Here is a 26030-nt window from a genome sequence, read left to right on the forward strand (position 1 = left end):
CCAAAAATCATCTTTCACGATTTAATTCGCAGGTCGTTTTCCACTAGATGCAATTAAAAAGCGGTAACATTTAAATATTTACTGTAGCCCCGTTTGAAAGGATAGCCTGTGCCAAGTTTGAAGTAACTTTAAAAGTGCCATTGTCGTGTGTCAACTGTCAATTTCTATTCAAATAGTTTCTTGTTTGTTGAGTGATGTCTCCGGGTCCGCCATTAAATTTCGTATAGCCGAGGACTGAAAAAGGTTGTGCCTTTTAAATCGGCGAAAATCTAAACGATCTTTAACTTTTAATTAATAATATTTAGTCATATTTCGTGCACAAAAATTAAATCCAATGGCAGACAGAGATACAGATGAGTTAAACATTGATAATGTAATAAAAAAATTACTAAAAGGTAAATTATTGTTTTATTTATATTTATTGCAAACGTATATTTTCGTTTGTTATTAAATTATATTTTTGTTTTGATTTAGTGAAGTGGTTTGTGCCAGTGTTTTTATTTCGTGATTCATTGTTTCAGTCCGAGGCGAAAAGCCTGGGATGAATGTACAGTTAACGGAGGTGGAAATAAAAGGGCTATGTTTGAAGTCCCGAGAAATTTTCCTTTCACAGCCGATATTACTTGAATTGGAGGCTCCTCTTAAGATATGCGGTAAGCAATAACAACGTTGAATCGATGCCATTTCCTTTGTTTTACATCGTATGATTACGCGAGCTTACTTTCAAAATTATTGCCACATCGATTTCTATTACCTCCTATCAACAACTATTGTTAATTGTATTTGTAAATTATTTCTAATCACTGTTTTGTATTCAGTTTACCTATGTAAGGGCAAGTTATTACCGTGTTCACGGTGAAGTGTTAATTTCATTTCAGATTAATGTCTGTATTCAGTGAAGACTGCCTTGTGATATTGTTTATATATATTTACCTTAAATATCACTTAAATTGTTCTCATGTAGATAATTGTTATTATTGCTCCTGAGCCAAACAATGTTTTTCCTAATCAAAAACCTTAATTAAACAACATTCATTCATGTAAATACTCTTTCAGGTGATATACATGGACAATACTATGATCTCTTAAGATTATTTGAATATGGAGGATTTCCTCCTGAATCAAATTACCTCTTCCTTGGTGATTATGTTGACCGTGGAAAGCAGTCTCTTGAGACCATATGCCTCCTGCTTGCATATAAGATTAAGTATCCAGAAAACTTCTTCTTGTTAAGAGGAAATCACGAGTGTGCCAGTATCAATAGGATTTATGGGTAAGTGTTAAATTAACTTGAATAATTTGCATTTTTTTTTTTTTTTAAAATTAATAAACATAATGAAACTATTTTATGATTATACATCATACAAACAGCAAGCTAAATAATAGTACATCTTTTATTTTTATCATTCTTGAATGTTTGATGATAAACTTTAAAATGATTGATCTATGCTTGATTATATCACATTTTTATATTATTTTCATAAAATTTTAATTTATCTTACCTTCTCTGCTACCAATAGCATACATTTTATGTGGTATTATAATACTTTCATCCTAAAACAATACTTAGCATTTTCTTAAACAACAAGATTATATATCATTGGTAGTTAGGTGTTCCCTTTATAGCATGCCAATAATATCAATGAGTCATACCTGTGATTCACTTAAAGGCCAAATGAATTGGTTTTTCAAAGTGAAAGAATTATAGGAATGTTTAGGCTTTAAACAGGTAAACCATAAATGACAAGATCCAGATACATTTCTGTGTCTGTTTCTTTGATATTTTTCTATCTGTTTGTATAACAGCACATCAAATTAACCAAGCAATTTGTCTGGTCTATTTCATTTTATGGAAGCGGGTATATACAAATATTTGTAGATTTAATTTCTTTAATATCTTACTATGAACTTTCTCCATTTGAACATTATTACATAGTATTACATTGAGAAGTGTTGGCCTATTGGCTTCAGCGTGCGACTCTCCTCTACCTGAGCTCGTAGGTTCGATCCCGGCTGTGCACCAATGGACTTTTTCTCGATGTGCGCATTTAACATTTGCTCGAATGGTGAAGGAAAACATTGTGAGGAAACCGACATGTCTTATACCCAAAAAGTCGACGGTGTGTGTCAGGCACTGGAGGATGATCACCTACTTGCCTATTATTTTATGAGGAAAATAAATGTAGAAGTAAATACTTTGTTCTTAAACTAATTATTATTAGTATAGGATGAAGCATCTGTAGTATCAATATAGTAATTATATTTATTATATATGTAACAATTAACTCTACTTTTATGTGCTGTTTAATGCACTGAACATTTCGTAATTAATAATACACTTGTTGTAATCAACATTTTTAATTAATATAATCAATATAATATTTATTTAATATGATGTCATGTGCGTGTTTGATGATAAGATTATAAGAGCAAGGACATTCCATGATCTAGACATTCATTATCTTGACAATGTTTTTACTTAACTTTTTATGTGTGACCACTTCAAACAGTGAGGTAAAGAAATCCTGAAATTGCTGTATTTCAACTACTAACATTAATAATTATTAATTTATTATTTATATTTAATGCTGTGCTCAAAAAAATGTTTGTCTAAGTTAATCCTGCCAACTCATGATTGTTTATTTGTCACATTCTTTATCAGATAAGGTGGTAATACATACATACAATTACTATTGTAATAAATGCACAATATTTTAAACAATAGTCTCAACTAGTTTTTCTTGCTGTTTTGTGTAGATATAGGTTTGTCCTACTATAAGCTTATTTTACAATTTTGATTCATGATTTCTAAGATTAGCTTTATTCTTGTTAATTTACTACCCTTTACACTTAGTATGCCTTTTTATTTTTCCTTACTAGGATTGCCTAGAACATATTACTTTTTAGTGATGAATTTATATTAAATGAATTGTATTATTCATGTGTTCAAATAAATTACTTATAAACATGTGTTTTCATTCTACATACAATCAGTAGTATTTTTAATCAGCTGTAAGCCTTAGATCTAATTAAATAACTAATAATAAATGATATTGATCAGGTTTTACGATGAATGCAAACGGAGGTACAACATTAAGCTATGGAAGACGTTCACAGACTGTTTCAACTGTTTACCTGTTGCGGCGATAGGTAAGTGCCTATTGTTTAACGGATTTAGTGAGCAATGCCACATATAGGCCTCTATTATACTGTTTAAATCTTTCTATGGGGCATGGATATGTACATAACCAAAGCCAAAAAAAATATGTAACGCTGTATGGGTTGATATCAGTTAGGAACTTCTCTGTTATACATATAAATTAGTAAATTATCAACTTATTTATATATATATATATAATTATTCATTCATATATATATATTAATTATTCATATATTCGTTCAAGATATGAATAGTAGTTTGTTTATTCTGGCAGCTTAAAATATTAACAATAGCCTATTAAATTAATCCGCTGTCTGAGCGTAAACCGTGCTCATCTGATTATATGATTATCTAGGGCATTTGCCACCGTTTGAAAACTGCATCTAATTTTATACTCCCCTTATATACTTTTTATTTTAACATATGCTTAAATGTCCTTATGTACTTTCCTTAATTATTTTAAGTACATACAGCAGACGTAACTAACACCAAGGGTTTATTCTGTGCCTTAAGTAGTTTTTATTATTTTTTAAATGTAAACAGAATTGATGATTTCGTCAGCGTATAAAACTTTAATAGACTTTAATAGAAGCTATGACGCTTCATGTATATCTGTATACATATGCGAAAGATTCGTTATCTAAAACTATCACGTGAATATGACAAATATTAGTTGTATATATAAAGCAAATATGTGGTCATTGACTTCTACATTTCAATTCGCAAAATACTAAGTGGAGAAATTTCAATAAACACGCATATTTGTATCGCTGTATTACATGCTCGATTAAACTTATTGTAATACTAGCTGACCCGGCAAACGTTGACTTGCCATGTTTATTATTTCTTGGAAATATTTTTTGGTTCAATACAAATAACTTAATACTATAATAAAAAAATAGAGGTTGATCGTATAGGGGTGAAACTTAAGGGTTATAAGGGTTTTAATGCCACATAATAAACAAAATAATAAAAATAAAAATTTTGGGGTGGACACACCTTATCACTTAGGGGTTTGAAATGTGAATAATAGCCGATTCTTAAACTTACTGAGTATGCATAAAAATTTCATAAAAATCGGACTTGTTTATAAATTAAAGAAAATACTGCCTCGTCAATTTTCAAATATCCTTGAGTCATACTTAACACAAAGAATGTTTAGGGAACGACAAGAAGATGATTATTCAGAACTGAAAGAAATAAAAGCTGGGGTGCCGCAAGGGAGTGTATTAGGTCCGGTCCTGTATCTTTTATACACATGCGATATTCCTGAATTAGAAGATAACGTAATCGCTACCTTTGCCGATGATACTGCTATCATGTCTACGGCAGATACTGAAAAGGAAGCGGTAGTAAAACTACAAAAAGCCATAAATACTGTTGCCATGTGGACCAAAAAATGGCGGATACGATTAAATCAGTCTAAATCAGTTCACATAAACTTTACCAACAAAACATCAAATTACCAGCCAGTATATATTGATAACGTCAAAGTGCCGTTCCAAAATTCAGCTAAGTACCTAGGTATGACGCTGGATACCAAACTCCGATGGAAGGTCCATGTTAAAAAGAAACGTGAAGAGTTGGATCTCCGTTACACTAAATTGTACTGGTTGCTCGGAAGGCATTCCGCGCTATCAGTTCAAAATAAATTATTGATTTACAAACAAGTCCTGACACCTGTATGGACTTATGGTTGCCAGCTGTGGGGCTGTACCAGTAATAGTAACGTCCAAGTAATCCAACGATTCCAAAACAAAGTGCTCAGGGGAATAGTCAATGCTCCCTGGTATATTCGCAATAACGACCTCCATCGGGACCTTAATGTAGAGGACGTCGCCACAGTAATAAAAAAGACTGCCGGAGCCCACGAACATAGGCTCCACCATCACGTGAATGTCGAGGCTATTCAACTCCTTGACACCACGGGCCTAGTGAGAAGATTGAAAAGGACAAAACCGTTTGAGCTAGTGAATTAGTGTTAGTGCACGTTAGTATTAAGTGCTAAACAGTGATTGAAAAAAAATAGAACACAAGAACAAAGTGTCTTCCCTTTAATAGAGACTGTAAGTAGTGTTATTGGACACTTTCTTATGTTAAATATCCTTTGTAATAAATTAGGTTAGACTTAAATTACTTATTAGTCTTAAGTTAGGCTAGATTGTAATGTTCTATGATGTCTTAGTAAAGACACATGTATATAAAAAAAAAATATATAAAAAAAAAAAATCGGTCGACCCGTTCCGAAGGAGTATAGGAACGAATATTGTGACACGAGAATTGTATATATGAGATGCATCGATATCTAGTTTAATCAGCTATTTATGTATCGAATAAAAGTTTTCAAATAAACATGATAGATGTGATCGTCGAATGTTTTGTCGTTGGTATTTGTCAGGGTGATAAGGTTCAAACATCATTTCAGACTTTTATATTCCCCGAAGTCTATAAAAGCAGAGATCTAAATAGATATCTCTCTCGCCTCGGTCTGTCATATCTGAGCGTTATGGTCAGTAAGGAAACATTCCAGGTTACTGTCCTCTGACAGGTCGATGAGTCTTTCACTTGATCGGTCCATCTGATTGGTGAACGGCCACGTGGTCTTTTGCCTCGTGTGGTAACACAGGGTCAGTTTCTCCAAGATCACATTGCCCCTGCACGTATGGCCAAAATAGACAATATCAAACACGCACACATACAAAGGTCGATATTTGATATATCATCTACACACAAGTATCGTAGTTTTAAGATGCGAAATTTGGTAGCTAAGGTCAACGTAAAGAAGTCCTTGTCCCGCCCTTGATATGAATTAGGTCGAGTCCCGGCGATTATCGACCCTGCTTCAAGGACATGGGATGACAGGCATTTGTAATCGAAATATTTTACACACATGATAAGGTTTAAAGTATGAGCTTTGCAATAAATGTTTAATGATTGTATATTAATTTACATGATCGCTTTAATATATAGTTAAGATTATTAAACAAATGTTTTGTTTGGTTTAGTTTTATATAGGTAGTATTAATATAGAAAATTGTTTTACATAGCATTTAACGATTTTCGTTTTGAGCGTCTTTATGAGCATCAAATTAATTGTATGAAAAACCCAACCCTTTATTTGCTAAAACAGTCTTAATAGCACTACATTTGCACTTAGATTCTAATGTAATCCATCATATAATAAAAAAACGTGTGTGTGTACTTATGTACACGCGTTAGAAGTTATACTTCTTTGGCGTAACAAGATAAAAATCTTTTCGTTCGAATTCGTTGCGGAAGCTTAACAGAGCAAAATGAAGTACAGTTTTATAAAAGATATCTTTAAAAAAAATCATGATACAATTTGTCTATTACATATTTAATAAAATAATTCGTCCGCACGAAGCCGAAAGCTGAAAGCACTCGAAAAGGTCGTTAAGAATTAAATGTGTAAAACCCAACCAAAGGTGAAATCACAGATCTTTCTCATTTTACCTCGTACAAAGGAGTTTTAGCATATATCTGTCTCATTTTAGAACATTGTTTAATCGTTGTAACTACTCATGTGTATACATGTTTAGTACTAGGTTATGTAATCAATCCAATGTTTTGAAAATTTTGCATACATAATAATTGCGACCTTTGTCAAAGCAGTAAACATGTGATATGGTGCTCCTATTTCACCATGCCTACTGCTGATAGAGGATAAATCTTTGTTTTTAATTTTTTCATGTGTAACTTGGTGTAATGGTTGCAGCTCCTTAAACATTGTGTAAAACAGAGTGGCGGAGAGTTTATTGCCAGTTCTACGCCCTTGATTTGAGATCTGGCAGTAAATGTAAAATTAGAAGCATGTAGCATTTAATATTTATTTCTTTATTGACGTTCATAAGTGTAAATTGTGTTACCTAAATCAATAAGTGATTTTGATTTTTTTTAATTTTTAACTTCTAGTCCTAATTATTTTGCTAACGTGAAACATACGTTAAAGTAACATGGAAATGCTATATATAGTATATAAATGTCGGCTAACTAATTAGGTTTAGATAAGTAAAACAATTATTGGTAGTGATTTGAAGGCAGTAACTCAGGGTTTAGAGTTGCCAACACAGATCTTAAACGTACAACATAGATGTTACTAATAACTACATGATAGTACGGGGCTACTCTATTTTATATAGTCTGAAGGGTGTAATGGATTTAGCGATACCCGCAACAAAACTTGATAGAATCAAAACAATACACAGAAGCATTGGCGTTTCGTTAGATCGTTTTTTTTACGGAGCAAACGGGCTGGAGGCTCACCTGATGTTAAGTACCGCCGCCTATAGACAGCCACATTGCCAGAAGGCTCGCAAGTGCGTTACCGGCCTTAAAAATATCGTGATTTGCGTGTGTTTGGACTAATGTTCTTTAAAGTAACGTTTGAGAAGCAGATGCATTTAGCTATTGCACCATTACCAGCGGTTTCCAGCATCCATAGGCATCATCAGGGGATGTACAAAAAATTGCATACAGAATCGAAATTTAAGTTACAGGCACACGATAACGATAAATCACAAAATCACGTAAAAGCTTAATTATAAGACTGTCATTAGTATTTACGCTCAAACAGAGATTGACGTCATTATTTGTAATCTAATCTGATAAGAGATAAGAAAAGTAGGTCTACTAATACGAATTCCGGATACGAAACTCGCAATTTGACTTCGGAAACAATTAATTGTAACCTTCCTTAATTCCAAAACTAATATTGTACTATGGTTGGGTTATCGCGTTTTGCGCTGGGGAAATAATGCGTCGTGCAATTTTCGTCTTTGAGATTGTCTACCGTTTTAGTAAATTTACTGTGTCAGGTCCTTAATGGATGAAAATATTTTGTGTACTGAAAAAAGTGATTAAAATCCAATAAATACTGTAAGCCGTCTCCGTAGCTTTGTAGTTAATGCACATGCCACATAATGTAATCTCTTGGGTTCGATAAACAATAGAGTCGGCAGGAACAAGGGACGATTCTCCTTGTCTGCCCATCGTACTAAGTAAACAAACATGACTGTAAATTCTTAAAAAATTGGAAAAATAGAATCGTTCAATACAATTTTTATAACTAATAACAAATCAATGGTGGTATGTTTACCCACTATTGGATTTGTTCCCACAATATATAATACAACAAATGTAAATGGTATTGCAAAAGAAATTGTACTTTATCGCTGTAACAATGCTTGGTTTCAATACATAAATTCCCACAATTGGTTGACGTGTATCCGCCCGGAACATGAAATCAACGGCTAAATCGATGCTGTCATGGTTGAATTTTAAACTTTAACTAAATTAAAAAACTCATAAGGTTTTAACTGAGCTATATTTATATCTGGTCTACAATAAATTTGACAAGAATTAAACGCAATTGATATAAATAATTGTATATGGATTTAGGTAGTTTTGTTACACTGTTCTACGCAAACGAGGAGAAAGTAATAAAGGTTTCGATAAATATTTTGAGCAGTGTTGGCCGCCTAGTGGCATCAGCGTGCGACTCTCATCCCTTCGATCCCCGATCGAACGGTGAAGGGTAACATCCTGAGGAAATGTTTCTTTAGACCCAGGCATTCGACGGCGTGTGTCAGGCACAGGAGGCTGATCACCTACTTGCCTATTTGATTGACAAAATCAGATACCCAGACATTAATCTGAGGTCCAGACTTAAAAAGGTTTTAGAGCCAGTGTTTTTTTTTTAATTTTCACGATAAATACAGAACCCACTCCTATTTTGAAATCTTGTATACATAATGCTACATTGCCTTTTATAATAATGATTGTAGAGATCACTATTTCGAACTCGAATGATTTAAAATTTCATTCCCTTCAGCGTATTGCGTCTTATATAAGCTTCTTACGTCAAGAAACCGAGCAATGAAATGTTCCATTAAATATTTGTTGAAACTTTCCGCAAATGTACAAATATTATTGAGCATTGCTTTAAATAAACGCATTGCTTTCAGTACAGATAAAATATTTTTTTTGCGGCCGGTTTTGATCCGTATCTGACGCTGGAGGATATTCATTGCCCGATTGGGAACTGAAATTTTAATGAAATTTGTACCTACTTAAACACTCGTTGGTTATAGATGTTTGTACATAGAGTAAAGATTTATTTATTTACAATACATTAGCCAACATATATCCTATTTAACTTACATATCTAAGCATAGGTACTTTGCACTCTAAGGTAAGGTACACAAAGTGTAGAAATAAAACAATACAACCAAAAAATACATAGGCCGAAGCATATAAGAGTGATTTTCGCGAGAAAGCATTATTAGACAGAGATCGGTGACTGATAATAACTGATATCTGATTTAGTATCAGCGATACATCAGCCTGGTGTGAAGGGCGAGGGTAATAAACCGTTGGCAGACCGCCAGGTTATAACGGCGATGCTTACGTAAGCACTATAGTAGTCTGACACAACCAATTAAAGGAGGATAATTTTAGTATACACCTGTGATTCTCTGATGTTTGTATGTTCCTCCGCAGTCCGGAAGGTGTTCCTCTGTATTTTATTATTACGTTGCTTGATATATAAGATGTTTGTTTTTGTCATGAAGGGAGTTACAGCTTGCTTGCTACGTTTTTAAAGCTTTTCAGGGAATTATTAGAAATCCTAGTGTTCTACAAGAACTCAGTTTATTATATGAATCGGCGAAAACGAAGCTTATTTGCAAAACGTAACGTATAACGGGCGTTGCGAGTACTAAATACTGTCTCCGAAACGATCGATTAGTTATATGTTCTCAGACCAAATTCGCAAAGACATGTTAAATATTTTACGGTAATTAAGTTGCACAACTATCGCATTGGTAATAAGCTGTTAGGGTAGTTGTACAGTTCCAAAATAAATTTTAAAAAACTCAGTTTTGTATCGCGCAGCCTGGTTATACAACGAAAAATATTTAAGCCTTGAGTTGTTTAAGCTATCGCGGAATATGGTTAAAATGAGTATTAAAAATATCTAAAGCGCAATCAGCTGCATCCATGAGCACACCACTTAGTTGAATGTATTGAATATTTTTTTTTCGCTTTTGTAAATATAATGTATTTCATATTTGGCTATATTTTTAGTGTAATTGTTTGTTGTATATATATTGTTTGTTAGCTGTAGGATTACTAAATAAATAATTAAATGAATATTTTATAATAATTCAGCACGTATAACACTAAACAAATAGATCAGTTAATTAAATAGAAGACGCTACTAGTAGCTATAGAGTTTGATAAAGTATTATTCGTTAAGACAATTTACGCTCTAGTCTAGTATTTGTATAAATTCTATAGTGAAGTTACTGTTTCGGAAATTAAGACGCTCATTATCGTATACTGGAAGTGGTGGTGAACTAATGACGTTAACAAGTTCTATTTAGAGCAAACACAAGAACCCATTTCCTGCAAAGGGAACTGTTCTAATATTAGAACAAAACTCCAGAGTCCTCGACAGTATTTCATTTACAACGAAAACAATTATGTAACTTTTATTTGTAAGAATAGATGTAATTTCGGAAGATACGAATAATTTTTATTATATACCTGCTATAGGCGTAAATTTTATCTCTTTTTAGACTTTTGTTATATACGTAAAAGCAGCTTGGAGCAGTTCTTCGCCCGCTAGGCGAAGAAGACTTAAGAATCTTCGTCAATGTGTAAACGAAACTTGTAGAATATATGTACTTATTTAGACTATTGTGGCGTTCAATACCACATGTTTAGCTAAGTTAGTTTGTATGTGTAGAAAGCTTTACAGGAAGGTAAAGTTTTAATTAGGAGCTTGTTAGTTCATGTTGGGATCGTCTTAATTAGTCGCAACGTTTATTCGCTCGTCGTGAGCTGTGAAATTAAACGTCAGCCCTGCGATTCTGTTACTCACTAAACTACAAGGAGGGACCTTATCAGAATGCCAAATCATAAAATGACTGTTTCACTACTGATTTGAGCGCGGCCGCTGCGAAAACCGCTGTGTGAGTTCGAAAAGTGAGTTACAGAATCGCAAGGCTGGACTCTACCTACAATGGTACTTTTTGTTATATACTACTATAAAATGTCATAATAATATATGTTACATATCTCTTTACTGAGACATCTTGGAACATTACGATCAAGCCTAGCTTAAGACTAAGAAGTAATTTAAGTCTAACCTAATTTATAGATAGAAGATATCCAATAACACTACTTACAGCATCTATTAAGGGGAAGATACTCTGTTCTTGTGTATAGTTTCACTTACCACTGTTTAACACTTATAACTTACGTGCACTAACACTAATTCAAATGATTTTGTCTTTTTCAATATTTTCACTAGGCGCGTGGTGTAAGAAGAATAGCCTCGACAATCACGTGATGGTGGATCCTTTGTTCGTGGGCTCCCGCAACCTTTTTAATTATTGTGGCGACCTTCTCTACATTAAAGTCCCGATGGAGGTCGTTATTGCGAATGTGCGAATGAGCATTGACTATTCCCCAAAGCACTAATATTATCTAGTAAATAACCGGCAAATGATACGTGTGTTTAGGATAAGAAGGGTTCATCAAAATAATTCAGTAGACGACAGGATCACATTATCAGGGCGTTCATACCATACAGCCCTGTTTGTCAAGTACAATAGGGCATTGCCATTGTTTTGTTTTAGTGGTGACTTTCACCAGTATAATACTCGAAACAGAACAAATCTAAGCGTACGACCAACCAGGATTTAGAAGATAAACCACTCTTTATATGGAAATTAGGTTTTACAAGAAACTCCCAAGCAAAATTAGAGAATTATCACTGAATAAATTTGATGAATATTTAAATGATTCTAGTCCTTGGGATTGATTTGCTCCAGCTCAAAGAATTTGTATGCCCTTGACGATTATCAAAACTAAAGCTATATGCACATAAGATATTTCTATACATAGTTGACCTTCTAGTATAATAAGGTAATAAACATGTGTTTATTCATTATAAGTAGATGTGCATTACAATGTGTACGGTTTGGGAACCCTTTCAAGTGAAAAACACCTACATCAGGGTTCCCGGCCTCTTCCATTACAAAGTTAATATATATTTTTTAATTACAATTTTTAATGTTTTTTTTAACTTGTGTACGAAGAGTTTGATATGGGAGAGCTGGAATCTTGACAGTTTTCTGATTCCATAATTCTATCAATTGTAATGCATACTTATAACGAATAAATTTTTTCATAATTTTTAAAAATATGTAATTTGATTACAAAGAACTGATTTTGTACTAAATATAAAATCTATAAGTGTCTATCACCATTACAAATAGCAAAACAATTTCGACGAGCACGTACTGATTTCAAATCTAATTTATTAGTAACGTAATGGTTAGCGGTAAGTGGATACTATCATGTTTTGTAATATTTCGTAACTTTATGGCACAGTTTGACGCCTTGGTTCAATGCGGTAATCGTGTATTAAACAATATCTATAATGTGAAGAGTTGCTTTTTTTAAATTCTTTTGTAGATTTATCGCGGAAAGGTTTAGGATATACCACCGTCAACCTAATTAACGGGTTGAACCGCAAGGCACCACTAGTTTATTGATATCACACTTGTATAGAAAAGCGACTTTGGACATGTGCCTGACACACGCCGACCACTTTTTTTGGGCCTTAAAGCAGGCCGTTTTCCTTCACTGTACGAGTTAGTTTTGTTCGACGCTACAACATCTAGGCAACTTAAAAAATAGTTTTTATTAGCTGATCTAATACAACAATTGAATCTGACAGAATAATCCCTAAGTCAACAGGAAAACCTAAAGTATTGTGACCTTGTATATCGGAGCTTTAAGTTAGGAAGGAAGTCGTTATAAGATTCCGCTATTAAATCAAACGAGCTGTTTCCCGTTGTCTATTTCGAAGAATTCGAAATTTGAACTTGAAAATTGTCTAACCAATCGTTGAGGTAAAAAGCTTTGACAAAATGTATATTAACGAGAAATTGAAAAGATAAAAAAGTAAAACGATTTTTAGGATTATGTTTAATTTCAATTCAGTTTCTACAAGTATAACATAGTAATACATATAAGCTTTTTATTGGACATTTGTTAATTTAACCGTAATACGTAATAATTGAAGCATTACTATAATCAAAATTATAAAAGATAATTTTATATCTTGATTGTCTACAGGTTAATGTGTTAGTATGTCAATTGGATATAATTTAGTGGGGATTTTTTATAATAACTAGTTCATGTAGCTATTATAATTAAATTATTAGATTTAAATTAATTTGTCACTATGGTATCAAAGTGATCTTATTACTTTACATATAAAATAAAGGCCGCCTTTCTCTATTATCGCGATTACCGAGCTGACTACAGAGAATTAAGAAGCAAATGTTTAGGGTGTATAATATAACGATTATTATTAAAAATCTTAGCAAAAACCACGAAATCTGCGTTTTCCAAGTGAACACTACTTTACCTTACTAGACGTACATATTACGTACTATATTAAAATATTAGTTCTATATAATATAGTTTCATAACCTTGGTAGATGTCATAAAAGTGTATGAAGCGAGAGAGGTATGACAGGAACGTACCAAGTGGAAATTCGTGGTCGCTGTCTCACCTGGGAAAAAGGCGTGAAAATATAAATATGTATAAAAGTACCATCCGCCTTGTCTCTACAACCTAGATACTGTACGTGTCAATTACTAAGCGTATCTCTTTAGAAAAACTGATATTCACATATATAAAATCTACATAACGGTGACGATATAAAATCTCGAGCGAAATGTGAAAGCTTAAAGAATTCTCCCTTATTCTAGAATGTTCTATTTATCGACTTAGCGTGTTGACACCAGGGTTATCGCGTGTCTAGACGTCCGCGACGGTGACTCGCCGTGATGCGGCGCCAATACTGATAACTATTGTTTTGATGCATTATTGATGCAGCTGGTTTAAAATAAGGCTAAAAATAAATAAGGCTTCTGTTTACTATAAGCTACTTTAGCTTAGCTGTATACGTAGTTAAACGTTTAGTGCAAACGGGTTTTATTGTAAGCCTTAAAAGTTGTATGTTTTGTGAGAAGCGGACAAATTAAATTATTATTTATTTTCGTATGTAAACTTTGGGTTAGTATTAAAAAGGAAGGTAGTTTACATTTTCTACCAGTTCCCAAATCAAAGCGTAGAGCGGGAGAGATATTCGCCACTACTTTTTTTAGCCACATCCATTAGTTTATTTTATTTATTTATTTTGGAAACAAATCAGATACATCTCTATATAATAAAAACAAGTTGAAAAATAAAACATAAAATGTATCCACAAAAAGTTACACTAATTAAAAATATGATACAGAGCAAAGCAGAACGAAACAAGACAGCACAAATTTATAAATAATAGTTATTAGAGGAAACAAGAAGTCTTTAATTTGTGTTTAAAAGTCCAATTTGTTCAATAATTTTTATTTAGTAGGTAAACTTATCATTGTGGTTCAAGAGAACTTTTCATTTGATTTAAACGGCTGTTGAATCGGCAACGCCTGGATTTCAAAGGTATAGAAAATGCCTTTGAGATAGGTGCAGTTTCCTATCATGTCCTCAAATAATATCTACCTATAAGAGCAAGTTATACAGGTATAACGGTGATTTTAAAATTGCTTTCTTTATAAAAATAAAATTGAGTAATTAAATGACGCTACAACATTTTTAGGTCTGCGCCTTTAAGATTTCTGTTGTGTTTCATGATCATTTGTCAATCTTTCTTTATGGGTCTAACGTAACATTTCCTCTGGATGTTTACCATTCAAGGGAATATTGAATGCGCTCATAGAAAGTCCATTGGTGCACAGCTGGCGAGCGAGCCTCCTACCTCATGGATAAGAGTCTCACGCTGAAGCCACTAGGCTAACATTGCTCAAATTGCTTTATACATTTATCAAATTCGAGATAATTCCTAAGAGAAGTTATACACGGGCTACGGTGGCGATTATTTATATTTAAGTATTTTTTATTAAGTTTCATGTTACTTAAGGTATTTTCTTAAATTTCAGTTGACGAGAAAATCTTCTGTTGCCACGGCGGGCTATCTCCGGACCTACAAGCGATGGAGCAGATCCGCAGAATCATGCGTCCCACAGATGTACCCGACCAGGGACTGCTCTGCGACCTGCTTTGGTCTGACCCAGACAAAGACGTCACCGGGTGGGGTGAAAACGACCGTGGTGTCAGCTTTACATTTGGCACTGAGGTGGGATATTTTGACGATACATTTAACACATTGATTAGAAAATTTGCAATTATTGCGGGTAGTATCAAATATTTTAGTTGAAATGTACTTTTTGACGGCGACTTCAATTTTTTTTAACTTAGCTCAATTGATAAATATTTTTTGTATTGTGGATAGTATATTCACGTCGTTATTAGAAAGTATAACCGTTTAGTTTATTTAAAAAATCTACGAAGAAACCAAAGTTATGTTAAAACAACTTTCTGTTTATAGCACCTGTATTTTAATTAAAAAGATTCTAAATCTCTCCATAGTCGCTATACCTACATTATTTAGACATACATGCACAACAAGTCGAGATAGTGCTTATCATGCTGAAGCCGCTCACAAATTATTTAAATAATCGATAAACTATGAGGGTTTTATTGATTAATTAGTCAAACATTCGCAATATTACCATATTTCATCAATGAAATAGCATTAAAGATACAAACTCTAGCATAAGACTGAAGGTGGCGACGTGCAATACTTATAAATTACTAGAAATATAACTTATTAAAAAACATTTATATTTTTTCATGAGACTTAAGTTAAATACTAGTGAGTGGTCTAAAGAAAATTGTTATTTGTGGTCAGATAATGTTGTAAGCTAGTTATTTATTATACATTCATAATTGTTTGAACTTGTATTATGCTATCACGTGTAATATATACGGAAACGCGTGAAAGTGGCGGATGTTTGCACGTCTCAGTTAGAGCGGAAACTGTCACGGCCAAAGGATTTATTACCGTCGATATCGAGATAGAAAATTTGAGAAAAATAATTACTTTTAACTGGTTGTTTGTTTGTTGTTTGGGCTCATTACGGGTTCTGGTTCTCAAGAAAATATATCCAGTTCAACTTTTAAAAGCTCCTTAAGCTTTGACAATTTTCAGTGCTAATTTTAATTAGGAGATGATTAATGTAATTAATTTATTTACATTTATCTGATACTGTTAACAACAAAAGTTGTCTTTGAAACGTTTATAAGGTTGTATAAAATGCGTAACTCGTTGTTTGTAGCTGGATTTTTGGACCACTATATGTAAAAAAATGTATTTTAAAGTTGGAAAAAAGTAAAATTTGTAAATTTGTCAAATCACGGCTCCACCTTATAACAGCTCCAATTTTTTTTCTATCGTTATGTACGACTTTTATGTTACTACGAATGACTTATGACTGCGTTGGACCCCTTAGAAATATTAAAAAAAATGATAATATTACATGCATGATGTAAATGATGTCTCAGTTACCAGTGAATTACATTAGGTTAGTTTTTCTAATTGGCGTTTGTTGATCAGGTTAGGCCAAAATTTGTACCTTCTTCCTTCATTCATTTCACAAATCATGATATTTTAATTCATTTCTATGAGGTTAAAGAGTATGCGGCCACCACATTATTGCATGGTACACCATTGCCGAGTCATGAAAATATGTAGAAAACGATTTGGATCTGTTTTAAGTTCGTGATTCGACAAATTTACCTTAGATTCCTATTTTTACAACTTTAATTATTTAAAGGTTGTTTTCATTCAAATTGTGAACTGTATTACAGATTGTGGGCAAATTCTTATCAAAGCACGAGTTCGACCTCATCTGCCGAGCCCATCAAGTAGTCGAAGACGGATACGAGTTCTTCGCGAAACGGCAACTTGTCACTCTCTTCTCGGCGCCAAACTATTGTGGAGAGTTTGATAATGCTGGTAAGAGAATGTTTTGTCTTTTCAATACAGGGTACGGTTTCAAGGGGTATAATAAATGTGTGTTTCGTGTGCACTTTTTCTTTTAATATTGTCCTGACAACTGGTTACATATGTTTTAATTGCTTTGTTTTATTCCATTAGTTTTGTCTAAATAACAATTACATGTCTTATGTATTTTTGCGCTTATTACGCTTGCCTTATCTAATTTTAAAAAAATTCTCACAGTGGTTGCCTGAAGAGATCCCTCTAAAGCGATAAGGCCGCCAGTTGCCCTCCTTTTCATTTAATTATTTCAATTGCATTATATTTCTGTACATGATACATGTACAATGAAGTGTTAATAATTAAATAAATAAAATGAATATACAGCTCCTATAATCACTCTTTAAATTTAAATTTATGCTTAATTTTACACCCTATGCCAAATATGATATAAACAAATCCTCACTGTAGAATGATAACCTCGTATGTCAAAAAACCATTTATTTTTTATTCTTATACTCTATATTTTATACTGGTTAAATCATGAAGTAAGGACTTATTTATGTTAGTAATAAATAAGTCCTTTTTACCATCTAAAACTATGGACAACACCACATAATAATATTTTGACGAAATGAAGAATTTTTTTCGTTTTCTGTAATGTTTGGTTCTCTGGACATACGAGGTTTCATTCTACAGCGACGCAATAAACAAAAAACAAATCGTCACTTACCACTTCCAAAATTTAAGTAAACAGTATGAAATAAAAATATAACCAAAAAAATATAAAATATGTTTATTATGGAACATAAGATACATGTATCACTTATTCCACGTCATTAATTTTGAATTTGTAGGCATCCCTACTCATCGACAAAGAAGACAGAGGGTGTAGGCCGAGAGAAAAAGCCGGCGTAAAAAAGTCTCGGTACTCTTTTAAAATAAAAAACTTACGCATATTAAAATTGTGAAATTGCAGGAGCACTGATGTCGGTGGACGAGACGTTGATGTGCTCGTTCCAAATCCTGAAGCCGGCAGACAAGCGCAAACTCTACTCCGGCCTCAACATGGGGAGACCCAACACGCCGCCTCGGGCCCAGCCCAAGAACAAGAAGAAGTGAGTACGCTACACTATACCCCTCACACACTACAACACATTAAGATAATAAATGATGTATACTCTTTCATTAATAAAAAAAGGTGCCTGTACTTATGTACGCGCGTAAGAAGTTATACTTCTTTGGCTTTCTTTATTTTTTTAAATATAATTAATATTTAACGTAAACAATTTAATATTTAGTATATTATTCAATTATTAATTAATATTAATAACAATTATTATTATTATTTATTATTTTATTATATTATTAATTCAATTTAATAAATTGGTATGTTTCATAACCTTTTAACTAAGTAACAATAGGTCTTTGTGAAAAAACATTGCTAAATTTCTTTAAAAAAAGAATTAAAACTCCTTTATTTGTTTAAAAGGTAAATGTCATTGTCAGATGTCATGGTCATTCAAAATTCTTGGCATAGATAACTTCACGCATATTCTATTTCTTTTTACTTGTAGATTGTCTTATTCCCATCTCGCTCGCGCACGCTATAATCACACTGACAACTTTGTGTCACGGTGCGCGCGCAATCGTAAAATTTCACTCTCATCAATTTTTCATAACGCGCCTAAAGAAGTATAACTTCAAAAATACTCCTTTCAAATTTACTTTGATTTGATTCGGCCATTCTTCTTTTTTTCATTGCAAAATATCGTCGTACGAGTTTTTTTAATGTTAGGTACTTATCACTGAAAATCAGGTGAGGCTCTCCCCATATGCCTTCTATTACATATAAAAATAAAGGTTATTTTTTTTCGACCTTATCGAACTTAATGTGTAATTAATAATTGCAGGTTTACTAGGTAAATTGGCATTGGCAAAACAATCAGATAAATTCCATAATTTCTTTAATAATATAAAAATGGTAGCATTACTATACATAGTAGTAATACATTTACACACCTTAAATGGACAATAATTTAAAATTTGTAACAAGCATTTTGTATGTATATTATAAATACGTGGACGTAAACGTGTAAACAGTATTGTTTAGTGGTGAAGTGGTAGGGAAACATAAAAAGTTCAGTTCGGTTTTGAACAATGCCAATTTCATCTATCGACATCCATACTGTACTAGAACCTCACTCTAGGTTATTTTTCAGCTGGAACATGTCGAAGTGTTGAGCAAGTAGAACTCATTTAACCTGGTATTTCACCTCATTAAGTCTTCGTTTTCGCGATAACTCTGACCGAAAAAGTCACTAACAAAAGATACATCTATTATCCGAGTATTGACAAACGAAGTTATATTCACAGTATATACGAGAACGTAACTCACGATGCGTAATTAAGCTGGTAATTTAGATTTGTCTATGTTAATTCTATAAGCTATGGTCATTTTTATAGACTTTACTACATACTAGATGTGATTTCTAGAAATTACAAATTTTATTTTGAATAAAGAACCTGGATAAAACAAAAGACGAAACGATGGCGCGATTCGTTCAATTGTGATTGGTCGAATTGCTTGTCAGTGATTGGATCAGAACGATGTCGTCGTAAACGATTTTGACTGTATATATATTATACCATAAACGATTTATTGTTTTCCATTGTAAGGTCAAAACATTTTTCTAGTTTGTGAAATTAAAAAAAAATGTTGTATTTTTTAAATTTCATAAAATCAGTCAGAATTTCCAAGCTAAACGCATCTAGGGTAAATAATGAATTTTGTACTGAGCATGATTTGAGGTGTGATTGTTATTCATATTGATACCCTGAAGTCTGAAGAATTTACATTACACAAACCTATACGTACGAACCTATACGTTCAAATTTTTATTCGTTACGTCTTCCAGGGGAATGTAAAACGAAAAACAGTGCTTTTTGATTCTGATCGGTTTCTAGACACGTGACGACGTGACGTCTATTACGTCCGAATGTCCGATTTTAATTAGCTCGGTTTCGAATTACAATACCCCTCCTTCATTATTATAGGTATATTTGTTGAATGTATTATTGGTTCCTCAATACTGATGTGTTTGTTTGTCCGTCTCCAGCTAGCCCCTGACAGAGAGCATCGGACTCTACCCGCATGGATTCCCGTTACACTAAGCTTACTCGCGACTTAATTATTGATAGCGTACGAAATATTTTAAACGCTCGTATACTCGTACTTGTAGCGACATCTACTGGGAGTAAAATTCTAAAATGAATTACCCCAAATAATTTATATTAATGTTAATTTCGTAGGCTATCAGTAACAGGTGAATTTGTATGGACTTAAATTTGATATAATTTATGATGAACGCGCTCTCTTTTATGTCCGGTGCGTTTAAACAATTGCTGGACAATTGTGTTCAGAGAACTCTGTCTGTGCATGAATGTGCTTTGACAGTTTGAAAATAATTTTTGATTATCTTAATTGGATAATAATTGTTAAAGCACATAGAGGATAACAAGTATTAAACATTCCTTACAGGTAATCTGTGGTTAGAACGTTTATGGTTGACGAAAACTCTATGGTTTGAGCTCTATGCATAGACAGAGTGGACATCGGTTTAAAGTACTGAATGACGTTTTTACAGCATTCTAATTTCAAAAATTAAATATTGAAGAAGTGAAGACGTGACAACATGACTGGAAATTTCCCGGTTATTCTAACGGTTTTCTGATTAATCGCTTCGACAAAATCAACATACCGTCAATAATCTGCCTATGTTGAGGGTAGTGCTTACTAAGTTATGATATTCCAAAGTCAAAAAATAAGTTCCAAATTCAATATTTTATTTCTTTAAATTGTTCGTTTAGTACTTTACATCGGTGATACAATTAGCTGCCAGTGTTGCATGATGAAATTTTATTTTTTTATTTTGCGCCGGGATATGCCTCGATGGGGATTGTGAATGGTGTATGTATGCGATAGTTTGTATATCTGTACGCTTGTGTATCAAATATCTATAGACACAGAGAATGAATAATGTCATTTTTTTTTGTTCAATACAGAAGAAATTAAATGGTCATTTGGATTAGGATTCATTCACAAGTATATTCCAATTTAATGGCTAGCCGATACAATGTATCTTTTATATTCATTCTCTCTATCTATGCAAATATCCGTGTAATTTAAGCGATCGTGCGATTTTGACACTGGCAACAATCAGTATTTAAATCGCATAAATAATACTTAAGTGAAAATGTTGCCGTTTGTAAATTGGCGGTTTTAGTGTTAGATTGTATTGGTAATTTAAATTTCATCTTCTGTATTTGAATTTTTTAGTGTTGCCCTCTCCACCGTTTTGAGATTTTTTTAAACAGACTGAAAGCGTACATTGAGCGGCTAACAACTTTAATCGATTATTATGAACAATATTGTATATTAATTTCGTAAATAAAATAATTTCTGAAGAGATTTTTTGTTTTATTGTGATTCATTCATGTTCACCAATAGTGTGTAGTATGAAAATGATGTCTTGATTATCTGAAACAAAATTTTGATGAATTAACAAGGCACATACTTTTGAAATTTTTTTAAGGAATAAGCACTCTTCAAACACTAAAAATACTTAAATTTATAGTTGCATACTCCCTTAGTCATAAAAACTGTGTATTTGCATGTTCTCTTTTTGTCTAATTGTATTTACGTTGTGATAAAAAGAGAAATAGGTACTGTAGTGTATACGGGCCAATTAACTTTTTTATGAATAAGGGGGTTTGGTTTTTTCACTTTATTTTAGTCCTTAGTATTCTGAAGGTTGTAGTGGTTCGATGCCCACCAAACCAGAATCCAAACAAAAATTGTTTAGTCAGAAGTCTCTTTGTGTGTAATGTTTGCCTCGCAACTGGGAAGATGATTATTATTATTTTTTATTTCATATGGGACGCCCAAAAATGACACCTATTTCAGTCGGTGCCGGCCTTTAAACTTAAATAAAATATTACCAAAACAAAAGTATGCAAATTCATAGGAAGGAATCTGCCGGCACGCATTATTACTGGTCTCCTATTAGCAAGCAGCATATTTAATAAGAGACGCCGTGGGGCCACACCCATGGTTGTCCAGGCACTTTGATAGGCCGCTGTTGATACGCGATCTGCCTATAATATGAAATCTCAATTTAAGTAAGTTATACATGTGATGAGAAATGTATAATACAAATATAAAATTTTGACAGTTGACTGTTTTAAGTTTGCTGACATTTATGAAAAGTATTTTTGAAATACAGGGCTATGTAAATTAAGTAGACTTATAAATATCTACCTGTAAAATAATCTGATTTCCAAAATAGCAATAGACATATATGTCCAGTGCAACAGCAAGAAGATATTCCAGAGTGACCATATCGAATTTCTGAAATTCCCGTATTTTTGAAAAAGTAATTTATGCTTTTCAATAAATTTTCTCTACTTATAGTTGTTAAAAAGCTAGTTTTAGTCGCAGTTTAGGATGTCAAAATTGGCGGGCGTATCAAGAAGGATTTATTGTATTGGAATGTCTTATTTGGGAATCCTCGTAGAGTTTAGTTTCATCATCGGACGTCGTGGTAGCATACGAAATTACACCCGAATCACCTTGACGTCTATCGTTCCACAACTAAGCGTTTTTAAGGCAGTTTTTGCTGCGCACCAAAAAGAAGTATTTCTGAACAAATTCGACTTAAGGTCCTTCAAGAAGAGCATACCAATTCTTAAAAATCTGGAAATTCAATCAAAAGGCATTGAGTGGCTTTGGGCGGCGGAAACACTTAACATTAAAAAAAAGTTTGCTGGTCCAACCCTATACTTGAATACTTGCGTCCATTTCTTGACTTGCTCGTAAAATTATAAAATATTCTATAGAATGCTTTTTGCCAGTACCCAATTACGATTCATATATATATATTTATTTATATTCTAAAATCGAATACTTACCAATGTTGCCGCATACAAAAGAGTGCATAGATATAGAGTAACTTGTACAACGCGCAACGCAAGTAGCGGCGACACAAATGCCTCAAATCTGCCTTGATATTCCTTCACGACTTGACAAACGCGTGCGCACTCTACTATCGCGCGAACAGTTCCATCATCATAGTGTTTACTATAGATATCTATAATTAAGTATAACATGCGTAACTTCGCCAGACTTTAAGCGATATTCACACTTAGTAAAAAAAAATTATTTTCTGAGAAATCAATAAAATTAAAAGAAAAACGACGGGTTGTACTTCAGGAGTGCCGGCAGAAGTGAAAACTTGAATATTAACGTTGTGCATTTATGGTATTTTGGAATGATTAGGGAATAATTTTGCACGAATTGCTTTAATTATTAGTATAAAAGTACTATCATTTATGTGGTAGAATACAATATTTATTTATTGCGCTATCGTACACAAACAAACAATTTATATTACATTAAATACGCTGCGCCAGCTGTCTATTCTCCATACGTCTTACGAATTTTCGATCAGCTCACGTGTCCTGACGCGAGTTTAACTTTTTTTACCCATTCCAAAAAAAAGTGTACAACGCCGCTAAAGAAGTTTTCACTTCAAAATTTTTAAATATTAACTTACCGAAACGTCGTTTCTTTCCGTGCTGGATAAACTGAAAAATATATAACTAATTACAAAACTAGAGTGGTTTGGGTGGATCCCTCTTGTCTCGTTTCAACACCGTACATTTCATCAGTATCACTTTGATGGTTGGAAGTCTTCACAAGACATTTTATACTGCGATCTAGCTGTGGAATCGACTCCCACTGTGGGAGATACTACTTCCAATTGTTTAAAGAAAGAGATAGGAGTATACGCTTAAAGGCAGGCAACTTCACTAAAATTGGTGTCCATGGGCAAGGGCACTCATTGCCCTTTTTGGCGGTCCCGTAGGCGCGATTGCTTGCATATTTAAAAAAAAACCAGATTTAAAGTTTTAAGGTCGGTAATGGATGGTATACTTCCCTACAGAGAGACGATTTAAATTTTAAAGATCTGATCCACTGTCAGGAAATATTCTTCCAATGTGCGTTGTCAATCACTTGATCGTATGTCAAAAATGTCTTACAGTCATACCACGCGGTAAATCTCTAATCTTAGGTTAAGACCGTAAACGACGTGTGTGACGTGACATGATCTAAGTTAATTTGAGGATGCTTAAAATGAGAAATAACCTCAACATCATAATGGTGGCTGGATTCCGTCTCTGTCGAAATATTGTACATGTAGCTATGCTGTTCATCCTCTAGAATGCTATAGCCCTGAAGTTTTAAAGCTTCGTGAGCCACATTGTTTTGGAGCAGAGCCGTGAACCGGACATTGCGCAAGGAACAGCAGAGCAAGTCCAACTGGCCGCAGAGAAGAATGGCATTGCATGCAAAAAATACACCTAAAACGTAAGGTTTTTTACAATTTCATATTGGTATAGAATACATATTTACTTTAAATTTATTTCGTAATATGCTGATTTTAAAAAGAAAGGTCCCGCGTACGAACAATTTAGCAACATTGCCCTCACATTCAGAGCCGAGTAGCGCTAAGTATGAATTTTGTATGTCAAAAATGTATTGTATTTGACTTACGGGAATCAGACTTAGCGCTGTCTCGACTCTGAATACCTTATATGACCATGAACGACGGAATTCCTTTACATATTTCCTAGCATTTAGAAACTACAATATTCAAATGAGTATCATATGGGGGTGTCTGTTTCATGATAATTTGTTAATGTAATAGGCAAGTAGGTGATCAGCCTCCTGTGCCTGACGCACGCCGTCAACTTTTTGTGTCTAAGGCAAACCGATTTCCTCACGATGTTTTACTTCACCGTTCGAGCGAATGTTACACAGAGACAGACGTCTTAAACCCAGACCTAAAAAGGTTGTAGCGCCACTGATTTATTTATTTTTATAATTATCTTTTTTCTTTTTGAGAAATCTAATAAGTGTACGGTGTATTCATTTGTTAAAGAGACTCGTATTAGTGACATGCGTATATTATATTTTAGTCATTGCATTCATTGGTACATTTCACCTTGATTCTGCTGATATTTAATAATAAATAAATAGTATGAAATGAACAATGTAAAATCGCATATGGCAAAATTATAAAGATAATAAGTCCCTTACCTAACTGCCCCATAGCTAAAGCCACAAATCCTTGAGCTACACATTGTCGTAAAAATACGAAAAAGATAAAAAGACCACCTTCTACGTCCTTATATATCCATGGATGGAGTGGATTACTGAAGAGTACTAAAAATTTCAAAATAGTCGATATTAATATCACAATTTGAATCTAGTAATTAAAAGAATATTCTACTTACAATAACCAATCACCGGTAACCCAACATACATGGCAACACTAAAAAAAGTGCAAGCTGTGTATAAATAAGCGAAATTCCTGGCAGTTTTGTAGCTTCCTTCCATCGTCATATTAGTGAGTCCATTCGCTGAATGCCATTTAAAATTAAAATTCATAAACTCGATTAATTCATACAACTCTTTTTTATAAATTACAAAATACGCCACAATCGCCACAGATACAAAAAGTGGCAACCCGTCCGCCATTTTGTCCAAATTTGACATTACATCCGTCCATTCCGTGTACAAATGTACAACTAATGATAAAGGTAGGTTGGTCAAAATGAATAAAACCATGCAAATATAAATATTGTTTACGTAAATTTGTTTATTTACGGCGTGTGGATACCATTCCCAACATCCCACTATCTTTAATGGTAGCAACATAAAATGAACATAATTTTTTGCTTGATCTACCGGTTCGGTGGCACTCATTTTAGTAAATGATAGTTAACTGTAGTTTTTTAAATTTAACTCAGCTTATAACGGTTAAACGTATAAATAAATTAAACAAATAATTAACCCGTGCAAAGTT

At 33.3% G+C, this 26030-nt stretch overlaps 2 protein-coding genes across 2 annotated transcripts; one reads left to right on the plus strand and one right to left on the minus strand.

Annotated features, from left to right (window-relative positions):
- Nucleotides 1–179: 179 nt before the first annotated feature.
- LOC125053563 (serine/threonine-protein phosphatase alpha-2 isoform) lies at nucleotides 180–21571 on the plus strand. The gene is made up of 8 exons (XM_047654960.1): nucleotides 180–395; nucleotides 522–653; nucleotides 1057–1273; nucleotides 3062–3150; nucleotides 15200–15396; nucleotides 16971–17118; nucleotides 18080–18218; nucleotides 20220–21571. Exons 1-8 carry the CDS (start codon nucleotides 335–337, stop codon nucleotides 20221–20223), a joined length of 987 nt encoding a protein of 328 aa, XP_047510916.1. The 5' UTR covers nucleotides 180–334; the 3' UTR covers nucleotides 20224–21571.
- Nucleotides 21538–26024, minus strand: LOC125053564 (odorant receptor 83a-like). Its single transcript, XM_047654961.1, has 7 exons — nucleotides 25459–26024; nucleotides 25262–25387; nucleotides 24289–24522; nucleotides 23071–23270; nucleotides 22421–22510; nucleotides 22102–22257; nucleotides 21538–21640 (listed from the first exon to the last, which is right to left on the minus strand). The coding sequence occupies exons 1-7, from the start codon at nucleotides 25928–25930 to the stop codon at nucleotides 21581–21583; spliced, it is 1338 nt and encodes a 445-aa protein (XP_047510917.1). The 5' UTR covers nucleotides 25931–26024; the 3' UTR covers nucleotides 21538–21580.
- Between the last annotated feature and the right edge of the window lie 6 nt (nucleotides 26025–26030).

Source organism: Pieris napi, chromosome 11 (genome assembly GCF_905475465.1).
Source record: "Pieris napi chromosome 11, ilPieNapi1.2, whole genome shotgun sequence".
NCBI lineage: Eukaryota > Metazoa > Arthropoda > Insecta > Lepidoptera > Pieridae > Pieris > Pieris napi.

Bases quoted from the DNA above. Each gene is read 5' to 3' on its own strand.
- LOC125053563 (XM_047654960.1), top strand. From the start codon at position 335: ATGGCAGACAGAGATACAGATGAGTTAAACATTGATAATGTAATAAAA. The intron at 654-1,056 runs GTAAGCAATAAC...ATACTCTTTCAG, and splicing joins GGCTCCTCTTAAGATATGCG to GTGATATACATGGACAATAC. The intron at 1,274-3,061 runs GTAAGTGTTAAA...GATATTGATCAG, and splicing joins AGTATCAATAGGATTTATGG to GTTTTACGATGAATGCAAAC.
- LOC125053564 (XM_047654961.1), bottom strand. From the start codon at position 25,930: ATGAGTGCCACCGAACCGGTAGATCAAGCAAAAAATTATGTTCATTTT. The intron at 23,271-24,288 runs ATCCTCAAATTA...TGGCGAAGTTAC, and splicing joins GGTTATTTCTCATTTTAAGC to GCATGTTATACTTAATTATA. The intron at 21,641-22,101 runs GTAATATTTTAT...ATTTTGTTTCAG, and splicing joins ATTTGCATACTTTTGTTTTG to ATAATCAAGACATCATTTTC.